The 17,252-nt window shown below is 36.2% G+C and overlaps 1 protein-coding gene across 4 annotated transcripts in view; it reads right to left on the reverse strand.

Annotated features, from left to right (window-relative positions):
* Nucleotides 1-17,252, reverse strand: part of RPS6KB1 (ribosomal protein S6 kinase B1) — a 39,104-nt gene that overhangs the window by 2,198 nt on the left and 19,654 nt on the right. For 2 of the 4 annotated variants that reach the window (XM_047080929.1, XM_047080930.1), the window contains exons 5-13: nt 15,082-15,229; nt 12,886-12,943; nt 11,340-11,440; nt 9,271-9,361; nt 8,994-9,084; nt 8,389-8,496; nt 8,032-8,094; nt 7,768-7,845; nt 2,397-2,504 (exon numbers count right to left, since the gene is read on the reverse strand). In XM_047080929.1, the coding sequence (XP_046936885.1) occupies nt 2,397-2,504; nt 7,768-7,845; nt 8,032-8,094; nt 8,389-8,496; nt 8,994-9,084; nt 9,271-9,361; nt 11,340-11,440; nt 12,886-12,943; nt 15,082-15,229 (846 nt within the window). Of the gene's footprint in view, nt 1-2,396; nt 2,505-7,767; nt 7,846-8,031; nt 8,095-8,388; nt 8,497-8,993; nt 9,085-9,270; nt 9,362-11,339; nt 11,441-11,998; nt 12,516-12,616; nt 12,690-12,885; nt 12,944-15,081; nt 15,230-17,252 lie in introns of those variants that run through there. The other 2 variants (XM_047080931.1, XM_047080932.1) reach the window with 2 other exon arrangements.

The raw sequence follows: 17,252 nt of genomic DNA on the forward strand, positions 1-17,252 counted from the left end.
AATTTAATTGAGCCTCGTATGCCAGCAAAGAATATTCTACTCTACTGAAAGGAGTAGAACAAAACAGGAAATTGTAGGCTCCACATTAAGATATTAAATATGATATATGCAAAGAAAATTCTAGGGTTTCTAGCCACATGCACATAAGCAACTAAGATTATCACTCCCCAGTTTCTCATTATTAGGACAAAGTAAAAATACAATTCTTTAAATTGGCATGTGTGATCTTCTGATTTTATACCAATGACTGGATAGATTTGATATTTTCATGATTAAAAAAAAAATTTTTTTTTAATTCTCAATTATTCAGTTTTGCTAGCTTTAGTTCTTTCTTGGACCTTGCTATTAGGCCACACCAGTTGTCCTTTCTCTTGCTGCCAATGTCCTATCAATCAGTCCTCCATCTATCTTCCCTTTTATTTATTATTCCAGTCATCTATATATAGGCATATGAATTATAGTAAAACGACTCAACAAGGCTTTGGGTGAAGTCCTAAAGAGTGAGGTACATTCTCTAGTGCATATACTTTGTGACAGGTACATGTGGACTTCAGAAGCCATTTCCCCACATAGTCTAGTGAACTAAAGCCATAACTACCAAGAAGACCAGGCTGTACCTTGATCATCTTTGAATTTCCTTTAATTCTGTGAGAGGAATTTAAATAATTATTAAACTGAAGTTGTTATAACCACAATCCCCAAGTAAGTAGGATGTTACTGATTTTTATTAATTTCTAAAGAGATTGACTTTATATACAGAAATCTGGCTACAACCTAACAAATGAATTATTCTTATGTTCATTAGTTGGCCAATTTAAGTAATTATGAAAAGTTCAACAATACTTTAACTGGCAATGAGAGCCTAGTTATGTAAATTTTGCCACCACAACTTTGGATTTCTTTGTAGTGAGATAAGACATTTCTAGACTTTTTTATGGGGGGAAAATTGTAAAACTAGTTGAAACTCTGCAATGCCCAACTGAGGAAAAGATCTCTATGTTAAATCAAAGGTATAAACTCCACATCAGTAGAAAACAAAATTCCACAGAAGAGGAAAAAAAGCGATGCCAGAATTTAAATGAATCCTGTTGGGGTGCTTGGGTGGCCCAGATCATGATCTCATGGTTCATGAGTTTGAGCCCTGTATTAGGCTCTGTGCTGACAACTCAGAGCCTGGAGCCTGCTTTGGGTTCTGTGTCTCCCTCTCTCTCTGTTCCTCCCTCACTCGTGCTCTGTATCTGTCTCTCAAAAATAAATGTTAAAAAAAAATTTAGAAAAGAAAAATAAAATGAATCATGTCTACTTTACTAACTGAACACAAGATATTTTACCAAGGAGTATACCATGACTTTGCATCATGTAGATATAAACTTAACAACATTCATTCATATTTCATCTCTTATGTAATTAAAAAGACTGTAAAATTATATTTTGCATATATGCTCTATTCTTATAACACTATACAATCATACACTTATAATATTAATCATACACTTATAATATTATCATTGAATGTTAGTTACTCAAAGCCATACTGTACTATGGTGATTTAAGAATAATTTTGACCATACACAATTTTTGCATTCCATGCTAACTTTAGAACTTACCCTCCACCCCAAAATATACAACACTGTATTACACTGTGAACAGTATAAAAAAAAATGGACAATTAAGTTGGTGATAAATGTGGTAAACTCAGAAATAGAAAAAAAAGAAAAAAAACCAAAAAACAAAACAAAAAAAACTTTCCAAATGCTTACTTTCTCCATATTCCACTCTCTCTAGATGTAGTCCAAAAAGAAATGACAAAGGATAATGACAAGTAACAACAAAAAAAAAGATACAAAATTAGGTTTTTGATCAAAATCTAAAAAATCTTTAAAAAATATCTAAAAGCTGTTTTTCTACCTGAAGAGACAAGGTATAAAACAGTACAGAAACTTCTACAATGAGGATTAATTTATTTACTATTATTACATATGAACCAATATGTTTTGATGCCAAATATTCACTATTGACAGGTTAAAAATCCCCTACAAAGTTACACTAAAAAGTACCAAAAATTTGTAGCTATTTCAGGAATAGAATAGTTACAGTGAGCTCTTCTCCTCCTACTGTTATAACTGTGTGAGTTTCAATTGAGATTTGCTAAGCCAAACATCATTTTAAGTCAGTGGCCCATGTATACTCCAAAGAATCATACAGTCCTATTCTAATTGCTAAAATGGAATCTGGATTATGAGAATTTTTTAATTTAGCAAGTTAGAAAACTTAATAAAAAATAGCATCTCAGGTTATCTACATGAACTGCAAAGAAGCAAATTGAATTTTCTTATTGAAAAGGGCCCATCCTAATACTTAAATTTCTTGTGGCAATATGAAATTCTTTCACTTACCAGAAAGACCTGGTTGGCACTTTCACTGAGAGTTGAGTCATCTGGGCTGTCAACAGGTGTCTGACGTGTAAACTTTGAATCAAACTGACTCACATCCTCCTCAGATTGCTTTATGAAAAAACAAAATGATTAGAAAATGATGAATGTCTGTATTATATATATCGATCAAATGCATTACTTGCATTAGACAAGACTCTAGATAGAACTCTTTTCACAGGATTTGACTGTAATAAAATATCAGAATACTCTTAGTAGGCAAAGACTGAAGAATAAATACAGGTGGAAAGTATCAAAGGTCAAATTATATCTTCAAACTTTAGACATATATTAAAATAGATTATAGTACACCCTTACCATTCTTTATCATTCTTATAAAAAGTCTGTCAGATCACCTGGGTGGTGTCCAACTCTTTTTACTTTTTTTTTTTAGCTTTTTTTTTTTTTTTTAAGTTTACTTATTTTGAGAGGGGGAGAGTGGGGGGGTGGAGAAAGAAAGAGAATTCCAAGCAGGCTCTGCGCTGTCAGTGTGGAGCCCATCGCGTGGCTCAAGTGAGATCATGACCTGAGCCAGAATCAAGAGTTAGACGCTTAACCGACTGAGCCATCCAGGCACCCCCCCCACACACACCCCAAGCATCTGACTCTCTATTTCCACCCAGGTCATGACCTCACAGTTGAGGGATCAAGCCTTGCTTTGGGCTCTGGGTTTGGCATGGAACATGCTTGGGATTCTCTTTCCCTCTCCCTCTGCTCCTCCCACATGTGCTCTCTCACATTCCCACCCCCTCCAAAAAAATCTGAATGTCAATCTTCCCCACTTACAAAGCTTCAGTGTGCCTAGTCCATTGGCTAAATTCCTTGTTAGATATAATTTGCTCAGTTGGCCACTGCAGGTTTATAATAAACCTGAGAAACTACTGAAGCAGAGATTTAACACAAAACACATTTGTAAATGCTCTAAAGTTTCTTTCTATAGCTTATTTCATCCTTTTAGACTGCTCAGGGAGAAATAACAACATTCTACTGTTTGAGTACATTTTCTTGTGAAAAATGTCACCCAAATCTTTTTTTTTTTTTTTATGAAATTTATTGTCAAATTGGTTTCCATACAACACCCAGTGCTCATCCCAACAGGTGCCCTCCTCAATACCCATCACCCACCCACCCCGCCCTCCCACCCCCCATAAACCCTCAGTTTGTTCTCAGTTTTTAGGAGTCTCTTATGTTTTGGCTCCCTCCCTCTCTAACCATTTTTTTTTCTTCCCCTCTCCCATGGTCTTGTTAAGTTTCTCAGGATCCACATAAGAGTGAAAACATATGGAATCTGTCCTTCTCCGTATGACTTATTTCACTTAGCATAACACTCTCCAGTTCCATCCACGTTGCTACAAAAGGCCATATTTCATTCTTTCTCATTGCCACGTAGTATTCCATCGTGTATATAAACCACAATTTCTTTATCCATTCGTTGGTTGATGGACATTTAGGCTCTTTCCATAATTTGTATATTGTTGAAAGTGCTGCTATAAACATTGGGGGTACAAGTGCCCCTATGCATCAGCACTCCTGTATCCCTTGGGTAAATTCCTAGTAGTGCTACTGCTGGGTAATAGGGTAGGTCTATTTTTAATTTTTTTGAGGAACCTCCACACTGTTTTCCAGAGCGGCTACACCAGTTTGCATTCCCACCAACAGTACAAGAGGGCTCCCACTTCTCCACATCCTCACCAGCATCTATAGTCTCCTGTTTTGTTCATTTTAGCCACTCTGACTGGCGTGAGGTGATATCTGAGTGTGGTTTTGATTTGTATTTCCCTGATGAGGAGCGACGTTGAACATCTTTTCATGTGCCTGTTGGCCATCTGGATGTCTTCTTTAGAGAAGTGTTTATTCATGGTTTCTGCCCATTTCTTCACTGGATTATTTGTTTTTCGGGTGTGGAGTTTGGTGAGCTCTTTATAGATTTTGGATACTACCCCTTGGTCCAATATGTCATTTGCAAATATCTTTTCCCATTCTGTTGGTTGCCTTTTAGTTTTGATGATTGTTTCCTTTGCTGTGCAGAAGCTTTTTATCTTCATGAGGTCCCAATAGTTCATTTTTGCTTTTAATTCCCTTGCCTTTGGGGATGTGTCAAGTAAGAAATTGCTGCGGCTGAGGTCAGAGAGGTTTTTCCCTGCTTTCTCCTCTAGGGTTTTGATGGTTTCCTGTCTCACATTCAGGTCCTTTATCCATTTTGAGTTTGTTTTTTGTGAATGGTGTAAGAAAGTGGTCTAGTTTCATCCTTCTGCATGTTGCTGTCCATCCAGTTCTCCCAGCACCATTTGTTAGAGACTGTCTTTTTTCCATTGGATATTCTTTCCTGCTTTGTCAAAGATTAGTTGGCCATACGTTTGTGGGTCTAGTTCTGGGGTTTCTATTCTATTCCATTGGTCTATGTTCTATTTTTGTGTCAATACCATGCTGTCTTGATGATTACAGCTTTGTAGTAGAGGCTAAAGTCTGGGATTGTGATGCCTCCTGCTTTGGTCTTCTTCAAAATTACTTTGGCTATTCGGGGCCTTTTCTGGTTCCATACAAATTTTAGGATTGCTTGTTCTAGCTTCGAGAAGAATGCTGGTGCAATTTTGATTGGGATTGCATTGAATGTGTAGATAGCTTCAGGTACTATTGACAAAAATGTCACCTAAATCTAACTACATCTGTTTCCTTAATTCTTTCTCTCTGGTACAACAGACTTTGTGGTCATGTCAAAAGAGCTTAGGAACCAATATGAAGAAGCACCCGGTGTCCAAAGATGGTAAAAGGTGAGCATCACTAAAGATTAGTGCAATGGATTAAAACACAAATAAAAGGCATAAATTCATAATCATACTTGAAAAAAATCATAGAACTCATTGGTCAATTGGGAAGATGTTACGGAACTAATTTACTATTTTGAAAACTGGGAAAGAAACATTTATCCTGCCTTTCCTGTAGGAAATGTAAGAGTTTCTCTTTATGGATAAATTCAGTAATGAAGAATGAATAATAGTATTAAAATAAAACAATTTTGCAAACCCCTAATGAAATCTTGAAACTAGGCTAGAGTTTCTCAATCTCCACACTACTGACATCTTGGGCTTCACAATTCTTGTTGTAGAGGCCTGTCCTGTGTAATATAGGATGCCTGGAGCATCTCTGGCCTCTATCCACTGCATTCCAGTAGTATCCCCTCCCCAAATTGTGACAACTTGTCTCCAAACCTTGGCAAATTGAACTTAGCTGAGAATTACTGATGTAGGCAATGATCAATGACCACTAACACTAAAAAAAAAAAAAAAAAAAAAAAAAAAAATACAAATGACCAAAACATACAACATCAAAAGTTTAATCAGAATCAGATTAAGCATCTAAATCTAACTACTAGGTTTCAGAAATACAGGGAACAGATGAATATGGTCAATGACACTATGGGGTTAAAAATCAACAAAATCAAAATGTAAGGAACCCTACAGGACAAATAACCCAGTTTCTTCAGTAAGTCCTCAGGAGAGGAATTGAGCGGGAGTGGGTATTATCTACAGATGGAAAGAGAACTAAGAGACACAATAACCATACTGTACATAGACCTTGATTGAATCATCACTGAAACAAACCAATGGGGAGCAAAACAAAACAAAAGAAACTGGGGAACTTGTCAGCTTTTTAGTTGTAATGATAGCATAGCAGTTATATTTACGTTTAAATAAGATGACCTGACAAGCTGGACAATTGGTACATGAGGGTTAATTATCCTTACAATTGTATATGTGAAAATTTTAAAGCAAGTTAACCTGTGCTCCAGGACCAAATTATCATCATTATCCTCCTCCTCCTCCACCTTCATTTCAAGAAATATAAACTATGTTTTCTCACATTCTGAGGTGGGAGAAAGACAAGACCACACTAACCCATTTACTCATAAACATATTGTAATGATCTATGTCCCCCTCAACATTCATATGTTGAAGTTCTAACCCCCAGGACCTCCGAATGGAACCTTGTTTGGAATGAGAGTCAGTGAAGATGAAATTAGTTAAGATAAGGCCATTCTGGAGCAGGGAAGATCCTAATTCAGTATGAGTGGTATCCTGATAAAAAGGGAAAATCTGGACACAGATCTGCATAAAAGGAAAATGCAAACATAAAAGCAGGGATCGGGTGATATGCCTACAAGCCAAGGATCACCAAAGATTGTTATTAGCAAACCACCAAAAGCCAGGAGAGTGGCAGAATGGAAGAGAAGTTTCTCAGAGCCTTCAGAAGAAACCAAGCCTGTCAACATCTTAACCTTGGACATCTAGTCTCCAGAGCTGGAATACAATAAACTTCTGCTTTAAGCCACCTAGTCTGTGGTACTTTGTTACAGCAACCCTAGCAAACTAATACACATATATGCTGTATTTTTAAGAAAAAATTTCCAGAAAATTCAATTCAAAATAAGGTTGAATCAGAGGGTAACCACACTTACCTTGATAACTATTTTGTTATGTATATAAATGTTAAATGATTATGCTATGTACCTGAAACTTATATAATATTATACATCAACTAAACTTCAATTAGAAATAACAAATAAAATGGGGCGCCTGGCTGGCTCAGTTGGAAGAGCATGAGACTCTTGGATCTCAGGATTGTGAGGTCAACCCCCATGTGGGATGCACAGATTACTTAAATAAATAAAACTTTTGTGGTGCCTGGGGTGGCTCAGTCAGTTAAGCATCTGACTCTGGATTTCAGCTTAGGTCATGATCTCACGGTTCGTGGGATCGAGCCCTGCACTGGACTCTGCACTGACAGCAGGGAGCCTGCTTGGCCCTCTCTCTCTGCCCCTCCCCCACTCATGCTCTGTCTCCCTTTCCTTCAAAAATAAATAAACATAAAAAAAAATTAAAAAATGTTCCAACTGCTTGAAATATTTAATTGTCTTTAGCAACCAACCTAAAAATAGTTAACATAGGGGTGCCTGGGTGGCTCAGGTGGTTTAACGTACAACTTTGCCACTGGTCATGACCTCAGAGTTTGTGGGTTTGAGCCCCACATCAGGCTTTGCATTGACAGCGCAGAGCCTGCTTGGGACTCTCTGTCTTCCGCTTTCTCTGCCCCTCCCCTGTTTATACTTTCTCTTTCTCTCTCAAAAATAAACATTAAAAAAAAGTTAATCATCCTATACTCATCAATTGCTACTGGTAGTAAGTCCTTGAAAAGACTGCAGAGAATAAAGATTCTGAAGAGAAGTCAAAGTTTTCCGAATTGTTAATATAAACAAAATGTTTCTGAATGCTCTGAGATTTTCTTATTCTAAAAAAGCACGAGGTCTTTCAAATAATATGCTTTCGTGTATACATACCAACAGAGGTTTAAAAGGGGGTTCCACCTTCCTAGCCAGCAGTTCTTCCCAATTAATATGCCTGAAGAATGGATGAGCCTAGAAAAAAGGACCAGAAAGAAAAATCAAGGGAAACAGACTTCACTGGATTGACAAAGTAACTGCCTATTTGAAGTTACACCAATCACAAAATAAGCTGTACTTTAAACAACTACATACAAGCTTCACAAATACATAAAATTAGCACTATCTTCCACTCAAACCACCAAACAGATCAATCCCTACTTGAACTTCTCCAGCATCCCCAGGACCAGCTCCAAGACGAGAAGCAGCATTTCTTTTCAGCAGCTTTAGGGAGGGGGAAAAAAATTGATGAACCTTAGTCAAATTGATTAGTTTTCATTTATAAAATTTGCTTGTCTATACTGCTAATCTATTTTGAGAAAATATGATTTATTAATTACTACTAAACACTGTTTAGGAATAAAAAGTAAAGAAAATCTTTAAACAAATTTGTACTTTACCTGCAAAAACTGTAGGCTTTCTTTTTTTAATATATGTGTATGATTCTTTATTCAAAACGTATATTCAATTATATCCATTTAAATCCCAGTAGTTGTGGCTTATTGTTTTGTGTCCTACCTTTTTAAGCAGATCTCTGGCTTCTTGTGTGAGGTAGGGAGGCAAATTGAGTTTACATTTGAGGATTTTGTCAATTGTTTTCTTTCTATTCTCCCCAGTGAACGGGGGCTAGGAGCAGAAGAGAGTGAGAAAAATCAGCATATAAAAAAAATAAAATCATCAATTTCCTGAATTAGTCAGTTATGCATAGACATCAGAAATATATGCTGTGATATGGGCTGACTGCTAAAGATTGTAGTTTTTAAGCAATGGGACAGAAGAAACAGCAACATCCTAGAAGAAACTGGGTTTCCACTATTAACTTTGTGTGGTAATATATGAGCCATGTGCTTATATTCTTTACTTTCTCTATTTACAAAATAAGGGCAGTACCTATTTTATACCTGTTTCACAGGACTGCCGTGGCAGATCATTTAAAAAAAAAATGTTTTTAAAAGTATAGGGGAAGTACTACTAATAAAGCATTATTAGCATGATTTTTTTAAATTTTTTTTTTTACTCCATCAGTAACACTTTTAGAAAGCACAGAAAAGGTCTCTTCCTATAATGATTTATAACTACCCAGCACAGACCAGAATACATGCAGCTTTTAACTGTGCACCTACTGCTCCAGTCAGCATGTCATACATTAATGCTCCCAAACTCCACCAATCCACAGCACGATTATGGCCACTTCTCATCAAGATTTCAGGGGCCCTACAATGAGAAAAATAATACTCCTAAAAAATTCACCCATTTGCATGTCATCTGAATTAGAATTTTAAAAACAATATACAGAGCCAATTGTTGCTATCGAAAATATAGCACACTATTATTACGTAGCCAGGTAAAAGTCAGCTATTACCCCCAAACCAGTTATATTTCTTTCAACATGCAGCTCACATGTATTCTATTGTTCCACAAAATGTGTGTGTGACTGTTCCATCATGAATAGATTCCTTGCATAGTCCAAAGTCTGTTAGTTTCACATGACCTACAATGAAAGATCATAGCATGGTTATTCTGAGAATTCTAAGTATGTACAGTGTTTGAATGTATCATACAAGACAATAATCTACAATAATGTAGATTATTAATTATTAACTTTTTCTGCCTTAAATATTTTTTTGAAGATACAAAGAACTAGCAAGGTGCCATCCATAAAATGAGATGCTAACTCCCTACAAGGCTAGTGTAGTCATCTTTTGCCAAAGGCTCCAGCTTTACCTATACCTAGAATTCTCTACCATCCTGAGAAAGTAAACGCTGGAAAAATTCTCCAAAATCTGGCTTAAGTATACAACCCCTAATAAAGATATGCTGTACCTTTTTAACAGAGGTGTTAACCTGTACTTCAAATATGTAACTTTTACCACAGTGAACTGTGACTTGAGAGTTTTTAAAATGGTCTCAGAAAGTCACTGTAACAAGTTAGCTTATTCTGCCAATCCTGCCAGTTCAGAAAAAGAAATGAAATTGCTACATGGCATGGGACCATCATCTCTTGCTCAGAAAGTAAAAAACTGACTACCTTACACAAAGAACATTTCAGTTCAAGTTTAGTTTTACTGAACTGTTATTAGATATCCCATGGTTCAACAATCCCAGGGACCCTACTATTCCAGGGTTGTTTCAGAAAAAAGAAAAGGCAATGATGGCCTACTGATTCAAATGTAAATGTGTACTTCACTCTGACACAGAAGAAATATGACCTTTATTTTCACAGAACTACCTGACACTGACACACTCAAGTTTATGGATCAAAGAAGTTAACTAGTCACTTCCCTATTCTATCCTTTGCCTTAGAATTCAGAATCAGAATCCAAGTTTGGGGGGATGAGAACAGAACTGGGAGGGAGGGAGGGAGATACATAGATTCCCATGATATACTTGGTTAAGTACAGCATTTCTCCAAAAAAAAAAAAAAAGGAAAGAAAGAAGAAAAACACAGTTTGAAATGGATTTATACTAGTGTCAGTTGTCCACACACCATTTCCTGTCCAAGAATTTAAAACTCTTAACTACCTCGTGTATCGTTTTGTAAACCTTGAAAGATCAGCTATTGCTACCAGCACCCCAACAGCCTGGTTGGTTGATTGAACTACAAAGTCTACATAGCCCATACTACTGTTGCATAAATTGAATGGTCTGTAGCAGCATGCAGTTGTAATCAAGACTCAGTCTACTCTACCTATAGCTGTACAGAATATTAGCCTTTCTAAATTTTTTTTTTAATGTTTTTATTTATTTTTGCGACAGAGAGAGACAGAGCATGAGCAGGGGAAGGGCAGAGAGAGAGGGAGACACAGAATTGGAAGCAGGCTCCAGGCTCTGAGCTGTCAGCACAGAGTCCGATGCGGGGCTCGAACCCACAGACTGTGAGATCATGACCTGAGCTGAAGTCAGACGCTTAACCGACTGAGCCACCCAGGCGCCCCAAGCCTTTCTGATTTTTATGTTTGTTGTTACAAGAGCAAGAATAAACCGATGCCTACAATAAACATTTTCTTTCCAAGGCTGTATCAAATATTTTTGTTCCATTCTAATCCTTTTTTTCATAGCATCAAGAAAATTTATCATAAAAAGTACTGATTCTAATATTTATGTATTTTTATCCTTAAGGAAAACCCAATTTATAGAGTTAAGATTTACTTTCCAATTTAAGGAACAAACCAAAATTAGAGTTGGACTGGCTTTTGATATATAAAGATTTCAAAAGAATTATAAGCTATACAGACCAAGGATTAAACTAAAAGGGTTGAGTGGCCAATTATCCTTAACTCCCTTTAATCTCATCAATTACAAATACCTAAATACCTAAATTTCAGCAAGTATTATGATGCCGTAAATTCTGAAGGAGGAATGTATAATAACAGATACGTGACTATGGGGCTTTGAAAAATGACCATGACCTGTGAGGGAGGATTTTAAGATGATTATTTACTATAGAATTGTTTACGGTATTTCTCCACCTTGGTGATTTAGCATGATATTCTCCGGCTTCAGGTCTCTGTAGATGATCCCCTTTTGATGTAAATGCCCCAAAGCCATGGAGATTTCTGCCAAGTAAAAGCTGGAAACAAAAGTGATTTAATAAAATTAAAAAGAGTAATATACTCAAAGCAGTTTATGTATGGAGCAAAATTCCTTGAAAGAAATAGACATGCACCAAAGACCAAATTAGTGGGGATGGGGGTGGGGATGGGGGAAAGAGATGGCATAGGATGCTGCCAAAAGGCATGATGACATTTATGTTTCACTTATTTAGTGAAACTATGTTTAATTTCATCATTAGAACATACTGCTAAAATTGCAAAGAAGTCCAGAATATGCCAAACTGTCACTGGTTTTTGTTCTGTTTGTGTGGCAATTAGGCCAATAGTCATTCAGATCAAAGCAATTTTCTCCCACCCACCCCCAATTTTAAAATCCCACAGGACATAGGAACTTTGTTATTCTTAGAGATTAAGTCTTAGTTTCAAAAGATACCTTATAAATAACCTGACCCTTAGAAGCCCGCTCATCCCTTAACACAGCTGCTATTTATATACAGTTCATGCCCACAGTATCTGCCCTCCCTCTTGCCAGCCAGCCCACAACTATAAACTGTGTGACACTCAAATTTATCTACCTCAAAAGAATAAAGGGCTGAGTCAACCCTGTCTGGATTCGAAAAGCACAAGGCACTGCAATACTGGCTGCATAACAATGTTGCAATCCTGCAGATTACTCCAGGATGGAGAGGGTGTGTCCTAGAGGACTGAGGCAGTTTCACAGCCAGCAGGACCACAAACACAGCCTCCAACATGGCTCAGAGAGCCTCCTCCAAAAAAGGGCACTTCATCCCTAAGGCTCTTAAATGCAGCTTCTGTGTTAGAAAAGGCCTGAAATTAAACAATGGAATGCAGTTTGGTAATTAAGGTAGAAAAAACATTTAAGTGTTTTCTATTCAATTAATGTGTAGGATAAACTGATTTATTGTTACCCAATACTGTCCTCTCACAAAAGGATGTGTATATTTTTAATTTGAAGCAGATGCCATCTTAAGAAATATAAGGGTAGATCCCATCCTGGCCATAGAATCAATCCACAGATGATGTGTGCCGGTTTATCACCTCCCTAAGACTGCACCTTGGGAACTGGAAAGTCTAAAAAAAAAGAGGAGATGATTTCTGATACTTTCCATTGTTCCACACATAAAGTTTCACCGGAAAACCACACTCACCCACAGCCAAGGCAGGCAGCTTACCAATTCAAGGAAAGAAAGCCCCAGTGAGAATGGTTCTGTTAAGGACTGGCGTGAAGAGCGTTCCACCCAAGGCCTGGGGGCAAAGGAATGACGTGACCTCCAAAAGCTGCCCAGTCCCATAGATACTTCTCCCCCTTGAAGTTCTGAGTGACTGACTGGCTCCAGAACAATTTATTGAATCATTTGGCTGCCCACAGTGAGAACAGGGCTTTACTTTTAATTATGTGAATCATTACCTGAATCCATGCAACCACAAAAATTTCACTTACCAGGCTGTGTCTTCCATAAATATTCCTTCTCTTTCTAACTGCATAAATAATTCTCCTCCTGTAAGGAAAAGGAAAAGACATTAGAAACAGAACAATCTTCATTTCCAACCCATTTCTAATGAGGGCTGTGCTTTCCTTTTAACCACAATTAAAAGGCATCAGCTCCTTAAAAATAAAAAACAGATCCTAAAAACTATAGGTTTAAAACTAAGTCCTCAGGATTCTATTTTTAGCAGTGTTCTTATTCTTATGTGAAATATATAAGTTTTGGAATTCTAGGTTTTACATCTATAAACTTCAAAATAGTTATAGATTCCAGACCTGAGGTTAAAAGAAATCTTGGTTAAAGCTTCTCTAACAGTTTAACCTAAGCAGAAAAATGTCAGTATATAATTGAGCCACCCTTACAAATTAAAATTAGTAAATGCCCTTATTCCATATTTTCAGAATTCTTAATCTAGAGGAATCTGGCAGCAGCTTTCTTAAAAGCATGGCACTATTCTGAATATTAAAATAAATAATGATAATAAAGAATTATATCCCACTGAATAACCTTAGAATCCATGAGTCCACAATGATGTAAATCAAAGAAGAGATCAATAAATTTTTAAAATGGGAGAGAAGGGAAAGTTCTTCATTACAGTAAAATGCCAAATAATAAATGAATGAGGTATGATGGAATAAGAAAAATCAGTTGGCAATCATCATAGTTAAGTGTTTCAAGCAAGAATCAATGAATGCTAAAACTGTATGTGAAAGTTTGATGAGAGACGAGATATTTAAATAATCCCGAAGTATCTCAAGATACTTATTCATTACAAAGGGAAAATTTCACCAGGGAAAAAACTGGTAGACGCCACCTCATACATGTGATCAAAGTTAACATCAACAGTAATGGGACAAAGATATAAATATCATGTACCTCCTGATCTGACAGAGAAGGACACAGTGTCACTTCGATGGTCCTCCCAAAAATGCATGACCTGAACCTAATCTTGAGGAAACATCAGATAAGCCCAAATTGATGTGCTCTACAAAATAACTGCCCTATACGCTTCAAAAATGCTAAGGTCAAGAAAGACAAAGAAAGAATGAAGAACTGTTACAGATTAAAGGAAACTGAGAGATATTACTGTATCAACGTTAATTTCCTATTTTTGGTCCTTTTAGTAGAGTTAAGTAAGATACTGCATTGATTTCAGAAAATATACACTGAAGTATTTAGGGGCAATGGGAAATCATGTCTGCAACACTCTCTTGAGCAGTCCAGAAAAAATATATATATACAAATACATGTGTGTGTATATATGTACACGCACACACACACACACACACACATATATATATATATACACACACACACACATAAATATGTATATATACACATAAAGAGAGAGAAAAAGAAGGATGAAACAAAACTGGTAAAATGTTTGGGATATCTAGGTGAAGGATGTGTGAGAAGTCTTTGTACTATTTCTGCAACTTTTCTGTGTAAATCTGAAATTATGTCAAAATAAAGTTACCAAAAAATGAAAAAAATGGCAACAGTCACATAAAAGTTAGCGAAATTCTGCAGCTTTCTGTTCCATGTTACAGACCATTGTGAAATCTGTTATTCAGAAAACTCACATGTGCTTGCTGGAAATAGATACTTGTGATCTAGAAATGATAAGGAAGCAACAAGTTTCTAGGAGGTGGTAAATCCTAGAAAGTGTGGATGTTTTCCAATGTAAACTTCATAGTCTATCAAAAAAGCTATATTAAACCAAAAAATTATTCTCTTTAGAGATCCAATTCCAAAAATACTCAATAGCTTAAACAATACTCTCAGTTAAGTTTTCCACTTCAATTTAGAAAAAATGCTTTGATGATTCATGTAAATTATAGTATCTTACCCAAGTGCAGTCAATGTGATGGCTATCAATTAGGGGTTTGTTATTTATGTAATTGATTACAAAGGGATAAGGATTAAGATAAAATTTTACAGATGGGGAAAAAACTTTAACCTTTAAAGTTTCCTTCACATTTTTCTGCAAAAAAGAAACATTTGGTCATATCTGAATTCCTTATGTCAATGTATTTGTCAATTTTAAGAATATTTAATCACATTGGGGAAAACATTTTTCCACTGGAATATAATTTTGACCCAGTTTCTGGAGCAAATGCAAATAATTACACCAAACTGAGTGTACTGACCGCTGAGATACTCAAGGATGAGGTAGAGTTTTCCACCGGTCTGAAAGGCATAAATTAAATCCACAATGAAGGGATGCTTTACTTCCTCCAGAATATTCCGTTCTGCTTTTGTATGAGCTGTATCTTTAGCATTTCTTACTATCATTGCCTAAAGGAAAAGAGATGATCTATAAGAACATAACAGTAGACATTTTTATAGTATCTGGAAAATCTATTTTGTGCTTTTCTTGCCAATATTAAAACTATTAATCATAGTTCCCACTAAAGACGGAGCTAGGAATAATGGAAGCCATTCACTTCTTATATGCACTGTCTAGACTCTCTGCAGTGAACATGTAAATGAAAACCTAGATACCTTTTTAAAAAATGTAAACAGATCAAGTTTATTCATATATTCACTAACTATTGAATGTCTACTATGCTCGAGACTCTGCAATAAGAAAACAGAACTAACAGAAGTCTCCAGCCTATAGGAGTCCGAAGTCCCAGGGAAGAGAGGTAAGTCAATGCAGGTAAGCACAAGGTGCTACGGGAGAATGGAGAACTGCATCTGACCTGGCAAGAAGTGTTCCTGGAAGGGGCAATACCTAAGGTGTACAGTGAAAAATAATTAAAATGAAATGTAGAGGGTAAAAAAAGGCATTTCCAGTGCAAAAGAGGCTTGACAGGACATGTCTAAGGAATCTATAAGTAGCTCAGTATGGTAAGAAGGGCTAGAAATTAGGCTGGATATCTGGGTGGAGACCAGGAAATATAAGGCCTAGGCATCTAGACAAAAGCATTTGAATCTTAGAAGCACAGGAGAAATATTAAGGTTAGACAAATGAAAAACCCTTGGCTTTAAGACAGACAGTTTTAATAGCAGTGTGGAATTTTCGGGAAGAAATGAGAGCAATTAGGAGGCTAGTACAGTAAATTAAGCAAAGTAAGACCTTAGGTAGAGTCCTATTGTAACTAAGGAAATTAAGTTGAGAAAAAAATAAAAAGATAAAGATGCATCATCAGCACTTGCTGACTAACTAGGTATGAGAAGAAATGATGATACCATGGTTTCTGCATAAGTAACAGGATAGATGATGGTTATCATTCAATAACAGGGAATGGAAGTCAAGAAAAAAGTATTGGGGAAAATGATGCACTGTTTTAGACATGTTAAGTCTGTTTAGATTATAGGACTAAGTTCTGGTACATGTAACATGAAAAAGTATATACACAGGTTATCAGCTGCAAAGTAGAAGGTTGGAAATAACCGAAATGCCCATGCATAGAATATTGACTACCTAATGTGTAAAAGAATGGGGAATAGCTCTATGAAAGGAAGGTGCAAAAGAGCATAGCATAGCATAACACAGCATAGCAGTATCACAGTAGTATGTTACCTTTTGTGTAAGAAAGAGGATAGAAGAATATATATCTGTATGTCCTTGTATCTTTAATAATGAACACAACTAAGATAAGCCAAAAGCTAATGACAAGCAGAAAGGTAAGAAGGGAAATCAGACTTCTCAGTATACCTTCCAAGTAAAACCTCAAAGGTTTTAGCATTAATTTTTTCTGTACCTAAATCATATATTACTGTGACTATAAAATGGAGGTTTTTGAATTCTGAACCATGTTAATGTTTTATACATTCCAAAAGTAAAATTAAATCGACAAGGATGGGGGAGGGAAATAAAATTGAATAAAACAGAAATACAAAAATGTAACTGAAAATTATAGTGACAATTTTACCACAGGAGAAAAATGATATTTAAATAACTTTACACTGCAGTCTTAATGATGTATATGTAAGCATAACAAAAACTGCAAAGTTTAAACCACACTTAGTAGGTTTGTAGCTGCTGGTAGTATTGGTATTATATTTCTCAAACTATTATGCGTGTATTGTACAACCGAGCAAATAAGTAACTTTACTGATGTTGCTACCAAGCTTTTCACTGTGGAAAAACAGAGATACAAATATGGATTGAGAGAAGAAAAGCCCTATGGAACTGGACTGGAATTAGGAATATCAATTTGAAGCCATGATTTAAAAACAAAAACTTCCTTGCTCGATCCACTGAAAGAGTGGATACCTTGGTAGTAAGGAGCATAGCTGGCACCTAGATCTTGGTTTCTCCACCAAAAGAAACCAGGGTTCCTTAGAGAAAAAGATCATTCTAAACCAGGGT

Source organism: Lynx rufus, unplaced genomic scaffold (genome assembly GCF_022079265.1).
Source record: "Lynx rufus isolate CCGP_SWC_20201006 ecotype Redwood Valley unplaced genomic scaffold, mLynRuf1.p SCAF_18, whole genome shotgun sequence".
Lineage (NCBI taxonomy): Eukaryota > Metazoa > Chordata > Mammalia > Carnivora > Felidae > Lynx > Lynx rufus.